At 52.6% G+C, this 12,216-nt stretch overlaps 3 protein-coding genes across 3 annotated transcripts in view; 1 reads left to right on the plus strand and 2 right to left on the minus strand.

Moving 5' to 3' along the window:
- Nucleotides 1-143: 143 nt before the first annotated feature.
- Nucleotides 144-4,474, minus strand: eef1b2 (eukaryotic translation elongation factor 1 beta 2). The gene is made up of 7 exons (XM_056589153.1): nt 4,315-4,474; nt 3,038-3,160; nt 2,719-2,863; nt 1,556-1,622; nt 944-1,069; nt 614-681; nt 144-261 (listed from the first exon to the last, which is right to left on the minus strand). Exons 1-7 carry the CDS (start codon nt 4,392-4,394, stop codon nt 175-177), a joined length of 696 nt encoding a protein of 231 aa, XP_056445128.1. The 5' UTR covers nt 4,395-4,474; the 3' UTR covers nt 144-174.
- Nucleotides 4,475-4,749: 275 nt separating this feature from the next.
- arl11 (ADP-ribosylation factor-like 11) lies at nt 4,750-8,855 on the plus strand. Its single transcript, XM_056589154.1, has 6 exons — nt 4,750-5,791; nt 6,561-6,636; nt 7,303-7,368; nt 7,624-7,739; nt 8,432-8,609; nt 8,722-8,855. Exons 2-6 carry the CDS (start codon nt 6,592-6,594, stop codon nt 8,848-8,850), a joined length of 534 nt encoding a protein of 177 aa, XP_056445129.1. The 5' UTR covers nt 4,750-5,791; nt 6,561-6,591; the 3' UTR covers nt 8,851-8,855.
- A 1,767-nt stretch (nt 8,856-10,622) lies between these two features.
- Nucleotides 10,623-12,216, minus strand: part of LOC130381725 (caveolae-associated protein 2-like) — an 8,565-nt gene continuing 6,971 nt past the window's right edge. Inside the window, exon 6 of the mRNA XM_056589449.1 lies at nt 10,623-11,036. Coding sequence (XP_056445424.1) covers nt 10,638-11,036 — 399 coding nt within the window. The 3' untranslated portion in view covers nt 10,623-10,637. The remainder of the gene's footprint in view (nt 11,037-12,216) is intronic.

Here is a 12,216-nt window from a genome sequence, read left to right on the forward strand (position 1 = left end):
AAATATTTTGTTTTTTTTACCCTCAAGCAGCCTCATCTAAACATAAAATCATTCTCTCATCGGAGCCCACAGGAGCCAACGGGACCGACCCCCAAGACCCCAGACAAAGAACCAGACCAGGGCTTGAGGAGAGCTTTTATTTGTGCTGTGCTGTGGGGGTGTTTTGGGTGGGGTTCAGATCTTGTTGAAGGCCGCTACGTCCATGGACTGGACGTAGTCCTCGAAGCCCGTGATCCTCTCTTCCAGGATGTCTGTTCCTACCTGGGAGAGAAGACGGAGTCAGACCCCCAGGACATAGTCAGACCCCCCCACCCCCCGGATATACAGACCCCCCACCCAGGACACCCATCAGATCAGACTGTCTTTAACCCGTCCCCCTAACCCCAACCCTAACCACCCATCAGATCAGACTGTCTTTAACCCGTCCCCCTAACCCCAACCCTAACCACCCATCAGATCAGACTGTCTTTAACCCGTCCCCCTAACCCCAATCCCAACCCCCCATCAGATCAGACTGTCTTTAACCCGTCCCCCTAACCCCAACCCTAACCACCCATCAGATCAGACTGTCTTTAACCCGTCCCCCTAACCCCAACCCGTCTCTTTAACTCACCTTGTCATCTTCCACCACGCATCCTATCTGGAGCTTCCTGATGCCGTAGCCCACCGGGACGAGCTTGGCTGCAGAGACAACAGATAGACAGAGGTCATGGGGTGAGCCAGGAGGTCATGGGGTCCCCACATGGGGTCTCCAGGAGGTCATGGGTCGAGGGGGAGGAGCCATCAGGTCATAAGGATGTCATCACGGTTTCAGCCGAAAGATGGTATGAGATCATCACAAGCTCCTGTGTGTATACACGTGTGTATACAGGTGTACCTGTATGGGTATATGTGCGTGCGTGTGCGTGTGTTGTACGTGTGTGTTCCTGTGTGTGCGCCGTACATTGTCCCCACAGGAGCCCGTCCAGCTGTATCGTGCGGACGCATTCCTCCAGCTTGGCCATGTCCGTCTCGTCGTCCCACGGCTTCACGTCCAGCAGGATGGACGACTTGGCGATGAGCGCGGGCTCTGGAACACAGGGGGGGGGGGGTTAGGGTTAGGTGATGTAGGACCAGGTGATCGAGGGTTAGGTAATGTAGGACCAGGTGATCGAGGGTTAGGTGATGTAGGACCAGGTGATCGAGGGTTAGGGTTAGGTGATGTAGGACCAGGTGATCGAGGGTTAGGGTTAGGTGATGTAGGACCAGGTGATCGAGGGTTAGGGTTAGGTGATGTAGGACCAGGTGATCGAGGGTTAGGGTTAGGTGATGTAGGACCAGGTGATCGAGGTTTAGGGTTAGGTGATGTAGGACCAGGTGATCGAGGGTTAGGGTTAGGTGATGTAGGACCAGGTGATCGAGGGTTAGGGTTAGGTGATGTAGGACCAGGTGATCGAGGGTTAGGTAATGTAGGACCAGGTGATCGAGGGTTAGGGTTAGGTGATGTAGGACCAGGTGATCGAGGGTTAGGGTTAGGTGATGTAGGACCAGGTGATTGAGGGGGCGTGTCACCTACTTTTAGATTTCCTGGCGGCGTACTCGGCCAGCCGCTCCGCTTTGATCCGGGCCACCTCCTCGCTCTCCTGGAGGAGAAAGAGCAAGATCAGGACCGGCACCTAGCAACCAGCCGGGCCAGGGCAGCCATCACCTAGCAACAGGCCGGTCCAGGGCAGCCGTCACCTAGCAACAGGCCGGTCCAGGGCAGCCGTCACCTAGCAACAGGCCGGTCCAGGGCAGCCGTCACCTAGCAACAGGCCGGTCCAGGGCAGCCGTCACGTTAAAATTGTACCGGGGGCGAAAATTGTACCGGCCTACGTCATCGTTTGTTTACATCCTGACAACCTGCCCGGCAACAGACGACGCGATGCAGAAAACATGTTTCCAAACGACGAAATAACATAATACAGATAGCGGATCGCTATCTGTATTATGATAGATAGTGATAACACTTGTTTTTACTTTATATTTGTATTGTATTTAATTGTTTAATCGAAATAAAAAAAATTGCCCGCCAAACGGGCGATCGCGTCAAATGACAAATGTTTTGCCCGCGAAACGGGCGATCGCATCAAATGACGTAGGAGGGTTCTTGAAACACAATACAGATAACGGATCGCTAGAAAACACTTGTTTTTACTTTATATTTGTATTGTTAAATCGAATTTAGCTAGTAAACTGAGTGTTTTAAGCAGGTTTCATAGTCTAGAATGTTCAAGAACCTTCCTACGTGATTTGACGCGTCATTTGACGCGATCGCCCGTTTCGCGGGCAATTTTCTTTATTGTTTCGATTAAACAATTAAATACAATACAAATATAAAGTAAAAACAAGTGTTATCGCTATCTATCATAATTCAGATAGCGATCCGCTATCTGTATTATGTTATTTCGTCGTTTGGAAACATGTTTTCTGCATCGCGTCGTCTGTTGCAGGGCAGGTTGTCAGGATGTAAACAAACGATGACGTAGGCCGGTACAATTTTCGCCCCCGGTACAATTTTAACGTGACACAGCCGTCACCTAGCAACAGGCCGGTCCAGGGCAGCCGTCACCTAGCAACAGGCCGGTCTAGGGGAGCCTCAGTTCATAATGATGTCATCACGGACTCAGCCGAAAGATGGTATGAGATCATCACAGGCTCCCCGTAAACCGCCTGGTTACCATGGTTACCGTGACCCACCTCTTCATCAGAGCCGAACAGGTCCAGGTCGTCGTCATCATCATCGTCGTCGTCGTCGTCTGCGGGGGGTGTGGGGCGGCCCTTGGTGCTGTCGGCCACGCCGGCAGGTCCGTACTGGGCCAAGGGCTTCTTCACCCCGGGGAGGCTGAGGGCAGAGGTCAGAGGTCAGGGGGGTTCAGGGTCACCGCCGGGGCCGCGGGGGGGGGGCGGGGTCAGAGAGGAGTCGTCAGCACAGAATCAGACGAAAGATGGTTAAGAAAAGTTCATCATCCCCAGCACTCGTCCCCCCCCCCCCCCCCCCCCCGTCCAGGGGACCCACCTGCCCTTCTCCTTCTGGAACGACTTGATGTGGTTGAACCAGCGCAGGGCGTGGCACAGCGGGGCGGGGGGGGGGCCGGCCAGCGCCTCGAACACCGCCACGTCCGCCTGGGACGCCACGAAGCTGGGGAGGAGAGGGGCCGTCAGCACCTGGCCAGGTAACAGAGGCAACACCTGGGGGGCCCCAGGCAACACCTGGACCTCGGGGCCCCGGTGCTCAGACATCACCGGCCCCGAGGGGTCTTCACAGCGACATGGACACCAGATACTATACCCCTAACCCTACGATACTATAACCCTAACCCTACGATACTATAACCCTAACCCTACGATACTATAACCCTAACCCTACGATACTATAACCCTAACCCTACGATACTATAACCCTAACCCTACGATACTATAACCCTAACCCTACGATACTATAACCCTAACCCTACGATACTATAACCCTAACCCTATACCCCTAACCCTACGATACCATAACCCTAACCCTATGATACCATACCCCTAACCCTATGATACCATACCCCTAACCCTACGATACCATAACCCTAACCCTACGATACTATAACCCTATGATACTATAACCCTATGATACTATAACCCTAACCCTATGTTACTATAACCCTAACCCTATGTTACTATAACCCTACCTATGATACCATAACCCTAACCCTATGATACTATAACCAACCCTACCCATGATACTATAAGCAGCATAAGGCTCCCTACGGTGCATGACTCTCAACGTGGCATTATTCATGCACTCATTGTTCATGCACTCATAAGCGACGCAGCACGGGAGCACCTGGCGCCTGCCTCTGCACGACGCGTCATCACATAGCTCAATGCTAGCTACTAGCGCAAGTGGTTAGCATAGTTAGGTATGGGGGCAGCGTTAACGCTAACTCCAGTTGGAATGAGTCGCCAAACTAACGAGTTTTCAACCAAAACACGAGTTCGCCTGACCGTGAGGTTTACTGCCAGGAGTAATGCTAAGCCATCTGTGTTAACAGCTAGCCGCTACCAAGCCAACATGGCGCTACCGGTAGCTCGAGACTCTGACGGTTAGCTCGAGACGCTAACAGTTAGCCCATCCATGCGGAGATTAAGAAACATCTAGATTATAATGACAGCTACACTATACAGATGTAATGCATATTTATTGAAGATATAGATATAACTACATCACATCTATGTAATAATAATAAAAGGTTGAATCTAGAGTAGCCTACGTCTTGGTAAAAGAAGGCGCTCTACTGCGCATGAACCGACCTCTCAATGTAGCTCCGGTCAGCGAGGAAGCCGTCGAGTAGCGCGAGGCCCGCGGGGGACCGGAGGTCTCCGAAACCCATGGAGAAGGAGCGCGAGGAACCGGGAGACAGAACGGAGGACACGTGGAGACGACGCGGAGGAGCAGCGAAGGAGCGATGGAGGAGGGACGGAGGGCCTTTATAGAGGAGGAGTAGCAGGGGGAGGAGACAAGGAGGGTCTATAAGGAAGGGGGAGGAGATAAGGAAGGGTCTTTATAGAGGAGGAGAGAAGGAGGGTCTATATAGGGGAGGAGGAGGAGATAAGGTGGGTGGGTGGGAGGGACTCCTCCTCATCTTCTTCTGTTAATTGATCTTCATGCATTAGAGAAATGCTGCCGCCAACGGGCAGTCACTCATAGCTTGGCACTTACAAACAGCCAATGGATGTTAGCTTAGCACATACAAACAGCCAATGGATGTCAGCTTAGCACATACAAACAGCCGATGGATGTCAGTTTAGCACTTACAAACAGCCGATGGATGTCAGCTTAGCACTTACAAACAGCCGATGAATGTTAGCTTAGCACATACAAACAGCCAATGGATGTTAGCTTAGCACATACACACTGCTCAATGGATGTTAGCTTAGCACATACACACAGCCAATGGATGTTAGCTTAGCACATACAAACAGCCAATGGATGTTAGCTTAGCACATACAATCAGCCAATGGATGTTAGCTTAGCACATACAAACAGCCAATGGATGTTATCTTAGCACATACACACTGCTCAATGGATGTTAGCTTAGCACAGCTCACTGTGGGTGTTAGTGTAACACAACTCAACCAAATACATAACATCTAAATGGATGCTTGGGGAGTGAAGTGATTCTCTCTCACTCCATCACTCACTCACTCACACTCTCTCTGTCTGTCTCTCTCACTCTCTCTGTCTGTCTCTCTTTCTCTCTCCCTCTCTGTCTCTCTCTCGCTCAGTCTTTCTCGCTCTGTCTCCCTCTCTCTCTCTGTTTCTCTCTGTCCCTCCCTCTCTCTCGCTCTGTCTCTCTCTCCCCCCCCTCTCTCTGTCTCTCTCTCACTCACTCACACACTCTCTCTCTCTCTCTCTCTCTCTCTCTCTCTCTCTCTCTCTCTCTCTCTCTCCGTCTCTCTCCCTCTCTCTCGCTTTGTCTCTCTCGCTCTGTGTCTCTCTCTCCCCCTCTCTCTCGCTCTGTCTCTCTCCCTCTCTGTCTGTCTCTCTCTGAACTGGTCTGTTGGCATGCGACTAGAGTGACGGAGAGAGACCAGTTTAAAGAATGTCGTCCGCCCGGTCCCGCCTTCACACGGCTCCTCTGATTGGCTGCCAGTCCCACCCCTGATTGGTGTTGAGCTTCCAGTCCAAACTAAGAAGGTGAAGACTGGAGCAGTCCGTCTGTCCACCTGCCTGTCTGTCCACCTGCCTGTCTGTCCACCTGCCTGTCGACCCGTCGTCTGTCTGACCGTGAGTCTTACTGGTTGCCTGTCTGTGTCCTTCTGTTTCCGTCTTGCTCTCTGTCTATCGGACATTTTGTCTTTCGCCTGTCTGTCTGTCCGTCCGTACGTCTTTCTGTCAGACAGTGTGTCTGCCTGCCCGTCCATCTGTCTGTCTGCCTGTCCATCTGTCTGACTCCCTGTCTGTCTGACTCCCTGTCTGTCTGTCTGTCTGCCTGCCTGTCCATCTGTCTGACTCCCTATCTGTCTGTTTGACTCCCTGTCTGTCTGTCTGTCTGTTTGTCCTTGTGTCAGTCTGTCTGTTTGTCTGCTTGTCCTCCTGTCTGTCTGTCTGTGTGTCTGTCTGTCCTCCTCTCTGTCTGACTCCCTGTCTGTTTGTCTATCTGTCTGTCTGTCTGTTTTGTCTGTGTGTCTGTTTGACCTCCTGTCTGTCTGTTTGTCCTCCTGGGTGTCTGTCTGACTCCCTGTCTGTCTGTCTATCTATCTGTGTGTCTGTTTGTCCTCCTGTCTGTCTGTTTGCCTGTGTTTCTGTTTGTCCTCCTGTCTGTCTGTCTGTTTGTCCTCCTGTCTGTCTGTTTGTCCTCCTGGGTGTCTGTCTGACTATCTGTGTGTCTGTTTGTCTGTCTGTCTGTCTGTTTCTCTGTCTGTCTGTCTGTCTGTCTGTCTGTCTGTCTGTCTGTCTGTCTGTCTGTCTGTCTGTCTGACTCCCTGTCTCTCTGTCTGTCTGTTTGTCCTCCTGTGTGTCTGTCTGACTCCCTGTCTGTCTGCTCTCTCCTCAGTGTTTGTTGGAGTGGGTTAGGACCTGGAGTCATGGGCCAGCTGCTGACCCGGTCCGCCCCCATACACCCCCCCCAGGTAAGGGTTAGGGTTAGAACAAAAAAAAACAGTAACAAACAAACAGCAAATACACAGTAACAAACAAACAACAAATACACAGTAACAAACAAACAACAAATACACAGTAACAGACAAACAACAAATAAACAGTAACAAACAAACAACAAATACACAGTAACAGACAAACAACAAATACACAGTAACAAACAAACAACAAATACACAGTAACAAACAACAAATACACAGTAACAAACAACAAATACACAGTAACAAACAACAAATACACAGTAACAAACAAACAACAAATACAGTAACAGACAAATAACCAATACATATTAGCAAACCAACAACAAATACACAGTAACAAACCAACAACAAATAAAATAAGTAACAAACAAACAACAAATATACAGTAACAGACAAACAACAAATACACAGTAACAAACAACAAATACACAGTAACAAACAACAAATACACAGTAACAGACAAACAACAAATACATAGTAACAAACAATAAATATGTATAATGTGTGTGTATTGTGTGTATAATGTGTGTATATTGTGTGTATAATGTGTGTATATTTTGTGTATAATGTGTGTATCTTGTGTTTACAATGTGTGCATCTTGTGTGTGTAATGTTTGTATCCTGTGTGTGTAATGTGTGTATCTTGTGTGTGTCTAGGTGGTCTTGGTGGGTCTGGACTCTTCAGGGAAGTCGACTCTATTGACCCGCCTCCTCACAGGAGAGGTGAGTGAACACTCGGCCAATCAGAGGCCTGCGCTGTAGGACACCAGCCAATCAGAGGCCTACGCTGTAGGACACCAGCCAATCAGAGGCCTGCGCTGTAGGACACTCGGCCACTCAGAGGCCTGCGCTGACCCTGACCTCTGACCCTGACCTCTTACTCTGACCTCTGACCCTGACCTCTGACCCTGACCTATGACCCTGCCCCAGCTGATGGAGACCTCTGACCCTGACCTCTGACCTCTGACCCTGCCCCAGCTGATGGAGACGTCCCCCACGGTGGGCTTCAACGTGGGGACGCTGGAGCTGGACCAGAAGGACGCCATGACCCTCTGGGACCTGGGGGGGCAGCCGCCCATGAGGACCCACTGGAGGTCAGTGGGGGGGGGGGGCATGAGGACCCACTGGAGGTCAGTGGGGGGGGGGGGGGCGCATGAGGACCCACTGGAGGTCAGTGGGGGGGGGGGCATGAGGACCCACTGGAGGTCAGTGGGGGGGGGGGGGGAGGCATGAGGACCCACTGGAGGTCAGTGGGGGGGGGGGGCATGAGGAACCACTGGAGGTCAGGGGGGGGGGGCATGAGGACCCACTGGAGGTCAGGGGGGGGGGCATGAGGACCCACTGGAGTTCGGGGGGGGGGGGGGGGGCATGAGGACCCACTGGAGGTCAGTGGGGGGGGGGGGGGGGCATCAGGACCTACTGGAGGTCAGGGGGGGGGGCATGAGGACCCACTGGAGGTCAGTGGGGGGGGGGGGGAGGCATGAGGACCCACTGGAGGTGCTTGTGTGTGTTTGTGTGCGTGTATAATGTGTGTTTATGTGAGTGTAATGTGTGTGTGTGTGTGTGCAATGTGTGTGTGTGTGTGTGTAATGTGTGTGTGCGTGTGTTTGTAATGTTTGTGTGTGTGTGTGTGTGTGTGTGTGTGTGTGTGTGTGTGTGTGTGTGTGTGTGTGTGTGTGTGTGTATTGTGTGTATTGTGTGTAGGCAGTACCTGGACGGCTGCAGGGCGCTGGTCTTCGTGGTGTGTGTGTATAATGTGTGTATTGTGTGTGTACTGTGTGTGTAGGCAGTACCTGGACGGCTGCAGGGCGCTGGTCTTCGTGGTGGACAGCAGCGACCACGGCCGCATGCCGGAGGCGCGGGCGGCCTTGAGGCGGCTGCTGTCTGAGGAGCAGCTCAACGGCGTCCCTCTGATGGTGCTGGCCAACAAGAAGGACCTGGACGGCACGCTGACCATCCGAGAGGTGACCCCTGACCTCTGACCCTAGCCCTAACCCTCTGATGGTGCTGGCCTAACCCTAACCCCACGAGAGTTGACCCCTGATCCCTGACCCCTGACCCTGCCCTGTGCTCCAGGTGTCCCGGTGTCTAGAGCTGGACTCGTACCTGGACCGGCGCTGGGAGATCCAGAGCTGCAGCGGGCGGCAGGGGCTCGGGCTCCAACAGGCGTTCATCTCTGTGGCCAGGCTCATCAAGAAGAGCTAGGAGGAGGAGGAGAGGAGAGGAGGAGGAGAGGAGAGGAGGAGAGGAGAGGAGAGGAGGAGAGGAGAGGAGGAGGAGGAGAGGAGGAGAAGGAGAGGAGGAGAAGGAGAGGAGAGGGGGAGGATGAGAGGAGAGGAGGAGGTGGAGGAGGAGAGGAGGAGGAGAGGAGGAGGAGAGGAGGAGGAGAGGAGAGGAGGAGGAGAGGAGAGGAGAGGAGAGGAGGAGGAGGAGGAGGAGAAGGAGAGGAGAGGAGGAGAGGGGGAGGAGAGGAGAGGGGGAGGATGAGAGGAGAGGAGGAGGTGGAGGAGGAGAGGAGGAGGAGGAGAGGAGAGGAGGAGGAGAGGAAAGGAGGAGGAGGAGAGGAGGAGAAGGAGAGGAGAGGACTAGAAGGAGAGGAGGAGAGGAGAGGAGAGGAGAGGAGAGGAGGAGGAGAGGAGGAGAAGGAGAGGAGAGGGGGAGGATGAGAGGAGGAGGAGGAGAGGAGAGGAGGAGAGGAGAGGAGAGGAGGAGGAGGAGGAGGAGAGGAGGAGGAGGAGAGGAGGAGAAGGAGAGGAGGAGGAGGAGGAGGAGGAGAGGAGGAGGTGGAGGAGGAAGAGGAGAAAAGAGGAGAAGGTGGAGGAGGGGGAGGAGGAGAGAGAAGGAGCAGGAGGAGAGAGGAGGTTCCAGGTGTGAAGAGGAGGCAGACATTGATGTGATGTTTTCTTGGGTCTGTTTGTATATATCTGATTCCTGATTTGACAACCAAAATAAAGGACATCCTGTCTTCTGTTCTGTAGTTGTGTGTGCTTCTATGTGTGTGTGTGTGTGTGTGTGTGTGTGTGTGTGTGTGTGTGTGTGTGTGTGTGTGTGTGTGTGTGTGGTGGAATGCATCGGATATTCAACCTTTGACCCCCGTTTTCCATCAAGGTCATGGAAAGCGGGTTAGGAAAGGAGGTTATCAAAGGCAATAGGTCGTTTATTGACCATTCAACCGAGAACCAATAACTTCCTCTGGGATGAGGTCACTTCCTGTGTTAAGAAGACAGAGGCAGACAGCTGTGTGCGTATAAACTTTATTAGTCTGCTCGTGAACATCAGCATCCTAGATCAGCATCTTTGGCACAGAGCCATGACATCACAGCGAGGTTATGACATCACAGGGAGTTTATGACATCACAGCGAGGTTATGACATCACAGGTAGGGCGTGTGTGTGTGTGCCTGTAATGTGTGTATTGTGTGTGTAGGGGGTCGTATCCATGGTTACATGTTGAAGCGGTGTTTAGTTAGTAAGTGACTTGATGTTGACCTCTGACCCCCAGAGGCTTTGATATACAGGACAGCTTGGAGCCGTCTGATAGGCTGAAGCACCGGCCTATCACACATCATATGGCTCCTCACAGGACACTGGTCCATTACCCTCTGTCCTCTCCTCCTCCTCCTCTCCTCCTCTCCTCCTACTCTCCCCTCCCCTCCCTCCTCTCCTTCTCCTTCTCCTCCTCTCCTCCTCTCCTCTCTCCTCTCCTTCTCCTCTCTCCTCTCCTCTCTCCTCCTCTCCTCCTCTCCTCTCTCCTCTCCTTCTCCTCCTCTCATCTCTCCTCTCCTCCTCTCCTTCTCCTCCTCCTCTCCTCTCTCCTCCTCTCCCCTCCTCTCCTCTCTCTCCTCTCCTCTCCTCTCCTCCTACTCTCCTCCCCTCTCTCCTCTCCTCCTACTCTCTCCTCTCCTCCTCTCTCCTCCTCTCCTCTCCTCCTACTCTCTTCCCCTCTCCTCTCCTCTCCTCTCCTCCTACTCTCCTCCCCTCTCTCCTCTCCTCCTACTCTCTCTTCTCCTCCCCTCTCTCCTTCTCCTCCGCTCTCTCCTCCCCCCTCTCTTCCTCCTCCTCGTCCTCCTCACCCCAGGCAGAGGGGCTGTGTCTCCCCTGGGGGAGAGTAGCAGAGAGGGAGTACTCCACACTCACTCCCTCTGACACCCTCGACACCTCCCCCTCTGACAACCCTGAGATCTCCTCCCCCCTCTCCCTCTCCTCCTCTCTCTCCTCCCCCCTCTCCTCAGCTGCTCCGGGGGCGAGCTGGGAGTGGACCTCCGTGAAGGGGAGGTCCTCATCAGCGAGGTCCAGAGGAGAGAGCTCCACGTGGGCCTCAGCACGAGGAGAGTCCCCGGTCTGGGACGGGGCCTGCGGCTCAGCGGGCTGGGACTCAGAGCCGCTCCGGGGCTAGGGCGAGAGACATAGAGACACAGTGAGAGAGGGAGAGGGAGGGAGGGCGAGAGACATAGAGACACAGTGAGAGAGGGAGAGGGAGGGAGGGCGAGAGACATAGAGACACAGTGAGAGAGGGAGAGGAAGGAGGGAGGGCAAGAGACATAGAGACACAGTGAGAGAGGGAGAGGGAGGGAAGGCGAGAGACATAGAGACACAGTGAGAGAGGGAGAGGGAGGGAGGGCGAGAGACATAGAGACACAGTGAGAGAGGGAGAGGGAAGGAGGGAGGGCGAGAGACATAGAGACATAGTGAGAGAGGGAGAAGGAGGGAGGGAAGGCGAGAGACATAGAGACACAGTGAGTGAGGGAGGGAGGGCGAGAGACATAGAGACACAGTGAGAGAGAGAGAGTATGTAGATAAAGGTATATATATATCTATACATATATATATATAAGTAAGGGATAATGCCCGACGAGGCGTCCATTATCAGGAATTAATGGACGACGTGGAGGCGTGAACCGTCCGACGCGAAGCGGAGGTAGTAGATAGATAGATAGATATAGATATGTAGATATGTAGATAAAGATATGTAGATATAGGTATATTTAAGCAATAGATCACGACAGGCTGTGGTATGTGCTCATTATACCACTGTTAAGGGGGGTCGCCGGCCCTCCGCTGCGCGTCGGGGCCGGACAACGCCCCTTAACAGTGGTATAATGAGCACATGCCACTGACTGAAGTGATCTATTGCTTTTATACAACGGTTACCGTTATGGCGAAACGAAAGTCATAGACACACTACATTTAAAAAGAAACCAAGAAAGTCAAAGTAGCCGTTTTATTATAGACTATCAAAAAGTAGTCCCTCCTGGCTGCCGCTATGCATCGACGTTCGCTATGCAACACACTTTAGCGTCCCTCCGAGAGAAGGCTCCGATAGAGTGGTTCGCCGGCAATTTATCCTATGGAGCAGTTCACTCGCCGATTTTAGGCTTCAGTGAACTGTGCTATTTATTTTATACAACTGTTAAAATTATGGCAAAATGACTCCACACACACACACACTAGTCAAAAAACACGGTTGTATTCTTTGACACTTTCCACTTCAAGGCGCGGAGTGATACTTTCACAAAATGATTGGGTGTCATAGCAGTTATGTATACGCTCATTATTCAACAGTTAGGAACCA

The sequence above is a fragment of the Gadus chalcogrammus genome, chromosome 4 (assembly GCF_026213295.1).
Source record: "Gadus chalcogrammus isolate NIFS_2021 chromosome 4, NIFS_Gcha_1.0, whole genome shotgun sequence".
Classification (NCBI taxonomy): Eukaryota; Metazoa; Chordata; class Actinopteri; order Gadiformes; family Gadidae; genus Gadus; species Gadus chalcogrammus.

Coding starts and splice junctions, on each gene's coding strand:
- eef1b2 (XM_056589153.1), bottom strand. CDS start 4,394: ATGGGTTTCGGAGACCTCCGGTCCCCCGCGGGCCTCGCGCTACTCGAC. Junction 3,161..4,314: donor GACCGGAGCTACATTGAGAG/GTCGGTTCATGC, acceptor TCTCCTCCCCAG/CTTCGTGGCGTCCCAGGCGG. Junction 682..943: donor CGGGCTCCTGTGGGGACAAT/GTACGGCGCACA, acceptor TTGTCTCTGCAG/CCAAGCTCGTCCCGGTGGGC.
- arl11 (XM_056589154.1), top strand. CDS start 6,592: ATGGGCCAGCTGCTGACCCGGTCCGCCCCCATACACCCCCCCCAG. Junction 7,369..7,623: donor CCCGCCTCCTCACAGGAGAG/GTGAGTGAACAC, acceptor ACCCTGCCCCAG/CTGATGGAGACGTCCCCCAC. Junction 7,740..8,431: donor CCCATGAGGACCCACTGGAG/GTCAGTGGGGGG, acceptor CTGTGTGTGTAG/GCAGTACCTGGACGGCTGCA.